The sequence below is a fragment of the Pygoscelis adeliae genome, unplaced genomic scaffold (assembly GCF_000699105.1).
Source record: "Pygoscelis adeliae isolate BGI_AS28 unplaced genomic scaffold, ASM69910v1 Scaffold242, whole genome shotgun sequence".
NCBI classification, from domain to species: Eukaryota; Metazoa; Chordata; class Aves; order Sphenisciformes; family Spheniscidae; genus Pygoscelis; species Pygoscelis adeliae.
In genome coordinates, this window is record NW_008824369.1 from 2,021,528 (window position 1) to 2,025,441 (window position 3,914).

Genomic DNA, 3,914 nt, shown 5'->3' on the forward strand with positions numbered 1-3,914 from the left:
TCAAGCTGGGTCTTCAAAACACTGCCAGTAGTTCAGGTGGATATGCTGTCTTCCTGAAGAGTTCTACTGAATACATTTTATTCTGCCACTTACTATCTAAGACTGTCCCTAATAATTCAGAATTGATTACAACTCTTTATTACAAAAAAATCATTACAAAATGCTTGTGGTTATTTTTTGTTGTTGTTGTGTCCCATCCTGTTCTCTCCCCCTTCTTCCTGACTAGCCGGACATGTATCCAGGAAACTGCTGGGCTTTCAAAGGATCACAGGGGTATCTTGTAGTTAGACTTTCAATGAAGATCTATCCAACTGCCTTTACGGTGGAACACATACCAAAAACACTTTCACCAACAGGAAATATCACCAGTGCTCCTCGGAACTTTTCAGTATATGTAAGTCTGTCTCTGAACTTAAGTTGATGTTTGTCTGCATAAAGAATATTTGTTACATATCTTGGAGAATAATGACTTAAGAGAGGACAGCTAAGAAGAGAAACTGTTTCTGTCATTGCCCTTAAAATTGCTTTTTTTTGAGCTTTGAGATTAGGAATAAAAAGTGTTACAACTCATTTTGGAGGAGTTGTTTCTTTCTCTTGCTTTATACAGTAGCAAACATTTTTGGAGGGAGATGATGGTTTTTAATTTGGTATAGTTCTTTCATACACTTTAATTGTTCCATCCTTCCTCCTCTCCCCCCCCCAGTTTGGCTCTTCACCTTGTCTATGATATGCCTTAAATCTTTTTTTAAATTGATTTTAACTAGCACTGTAGTTGCGTAGGCATGATGGCAGAACAGAAGACCACGGGCTACATCAGAGTGTAGTTGTGATATCTGAGAACTCTTTGTCTAGTTCTTCTAAATGCTTAAGCAGTCTTCTGCAAGCATCTGAATCTGGACTTCAGTCTTGTTTATAACCTTGATGTTTTCTCATTGCTTGTCCTGAGCAGTTTACATTGTACGCTGTGACAGTGGTTTTGCCATGAAAATTAAGGGGTTTGACCATGAGAACGTATAAGCATAACACAGCTATTTGCAGTGCAGGAAACTCAAATACAGAGCTGTGCCAGAACAAGCATTAAGTTACGTGGAGAAACATTCTGATCCTGGTTTGATAGACTTCTGAATGCTCTCTGTTGATACTCAGTTATGTAGACATGCTTCTGGTTTTGGTTTGATTTCAAATCTGACGGAAGAAAAAATCTTTATCCTGTTGTTATAGGGTCTAGATGACGAATATCAAGAAGAAGGCAAGCTTCTAGGACAGTATGTCTATGATCAAGGAGGAGAACCACTGCAGATGTTTCCAGTGATGGTAAGTCTGGACAATAAGATTTAAAGTGTCAGGAGAGAGATACTTGTACTTTCTATGGTAGTGCACAGTGAGCAGTGAAGGGAAAAAGGCCTCATTCTCTGTTGGGCACTGTAGAAACTGAGGCAGAACGTATCTACCTGTCTGTCTCAAAAGCCATGGTCTAAACAGATCAGAGGGGAGGAAAGGTTTGTGCCGTCGGGGCACAAATAGCATGAAGATGCTAAACATACAAAGAGTCTGCTTCAGGCTTCGTCTGACTCCCTTCACCAAAAACTAGTTGTAAGGCGAGGAAGGTTCTGTTCAAAGTGGCAGAAAGTTCCCAAGGCGTAACTTAGTTATGAATAAAAGTTGGTAGTTGCAGGAATCAAGAAAGCAACTTCAGTTGCACCTGCTCGTACTAGAAACCTAACTCTGGTTTGTGTGTTTGCTTTTTCCTTCTCCAGGAGAAAAGTGAAAACGCATTCCAAATAGTGGAACTGAGAATTTTTTCTAATTGGGGACATGCAGAATATACATGCCTTTATCGGTTCAGAGTGCATGGGAAACCTGCCGAATAATCTCCTACACTACAGCTTGGGTTGTTTTTGTTGTTGTACATTTTGTTCTCAATTTGTATATACCGGGAAGCCTAGAACACTGGAATCTTTAAAGGACGAGGATGCAAGATGTATACTGCAGAACTATTGATCCTCTGATAAAGGCAGAAGACTGTCAGCAGAACTGTATAAAAAATAATTTTTATTTGCTCTAATGCTCAGCTTGTAATTGCCAGTTAGCTTTATATTTTTGTGTCCATGCTGAGAGAAATAATGCATGCAAACTACTCTGGCTCATAAAGCCCAGTTGGCAAACAGGTGACACCTATTTTATTACAAATGAATGTATAGGGTTTTTTAAAAGAATAAACCACACTTTCTGCAACTAGGAACTTGTTTTTTTTAAATCCAGGACTTAACTGCATACTTCTGTTAGCTTGGCACCGTAAGCCAAAAAACTGTGGTACATTTTAAACACTGACTGTGGCTACAGGTGTCCTTCAGTTGGCCCTTGGTTTTGACCTTTTTGGTGGATCCAAAAGGGCTTCTTCGATACATGTTGAATATAATAAATACTACTGTCAGGGAAAGGTGACACAACCAAAATAGTTTCAACACCAGCGACTGAGAATGCTTTACTGTAATTTGTGGCCATGAATTGCTCGAAGTCAGGGATAACTTCAGTTACTTAAAGTTATTTTAAGGGTTTTTACCATAGCAACTTGGCCAGTTTGTTCTTCTTTAGTGTTAATTCCAGATCGACCTTGATGTACTGACTAACTGGATCGGAACCGATAAGCCTGCTAAATTGCTTAGTAAGCATTAGTATACAGCAATTAAACAGTTTGTCAGAAGCGATCTCTTTGGGACAGTAATTCCGTAGGCTGGTTCATTGTTACACTCGGTAAATGTTGTACTGTGAGAACGCAGAATGTGGGAAACAAGACTGAAGTAAACCTCGCTGCTTCACATTTACGGGAGGGACTTGTGCTCGGTACTGCCCTACTGACATACACGGGCGTTCCGTCGATCACCCCCAGAAACCTTAGTCGGGTATAAGAAGAGTAGGGTGAGGTCTTGCTCTCAAAAGCAACATTTCCATGTGGAATGAGATGAAACTGCTTATTGCCCCCCTTAGGATTGCTACTTCGAAGATCCTTTTCAGAAAATGTACTTGTATGCAGAGTTTTTATCTTGCTGTTATAACGCATTTTGTAGTTACACATGAACTGTTACCACATGGAACTGCTGACTGGTTTTCTGACTAGAGTTACGTATGTTGCACAACAGTCCTCGAATGTTTAAAAACACAAAGTCTCTACGTGAAGAACTCCTTTTCACTTGAGCTAGAGACAGAACCTATGGCCTACGCAGAGGAGCTAGATTACATGTGTACAGGTGTTTTCATATGATAGGTTACGTATTTAAAATTAGAGTTATCCTGTATAAATTGAAATTAGGTAGCCGGGGTGGGAATATTTTGAATAACACTAACTTATTTTTAAAAAAGCAAGATAGGACTTTGTGCAATGTATTTTTGTAAATGCTTTTCAAAATGTCTGTTATTCTTTGCTGCCTCCAAACTGACAAGATGCTATTGAGATGTTTAAATAAAGAGTTTTAATTTTTGAAAGTGCATGTAATATTTGAAACAAGAAATAAAGCTTCTTTTCTGTATTTTTGATCACCTGCTTAAATCAGACTACACTACTGGCACTGGCTGGGTGCCCGTTGCCGTAGCGGTTTTCCCCGTGGCTCGTTTCCAAACCCGGTCTACCTCCTTCAGCCCCTCTGAAACAGATCGTTAGGTTTGAGCGTGCCGGGGGTGCGGAGGGGCAGGTTTGTGGCACTGCTTCTCGGCAGGGTCACAAAACTTCGGCGTGCGCCTCCGGGAAGGCTGTGTCTGTTAGCTCGCTCTCCCTCCCGTGTGTCGGCGGAGCGCGGGGCCTCGCGCCGATTACCCCACGTTGAAAGTTTGGAAGGGAAGGAGCCAGGCCCGGGCGTTGCCCCATGGCAACGCGCTCTCCAAAGCTGATGCTTGAGAGGCTGGGGGGGGGGGTTCGG

At 41.3% G+C, this 3,914-nt stretch overlaps 1 protein-coding gene across 5 annotated transcripts in view; it reads left to right on the forward strand.

The window, feature by feature from the left end:
- SUN1 (Sad1 and UNC84 domain containing 1) overlaps positions 1 to 3,527 on the forward strand; it is a 33,178-nt gene extending 29,651 nt beyond the window's left edge. For all 5 annotated transcript variants that reach the window (XM_009320005.1, XM_009320008.1, XM_009320009.1 and 2 more), the window contains 3 exons: positions 227 to 394; positions 1,222 to 1,314; positions 1,758 to 3,527. In XM_009320005.1, the coding sequence (XP_009318280.1) occupies positions 227 to 394; positions 1,222 to 1,314; positions 1,758 to 1,871 (375 nt within the window). In that variant the 3' untranslated portion in view covers positions 1,872 to 3,527. The remainder of the gene's footprint in view (positions 1 to 226; positions 395 to 1,221; positions 1,315 to 1,757) is intronic.
- The last annotated feature ends 387 nt before the right edge of the window (positions 3,528 to 3,914 follow it).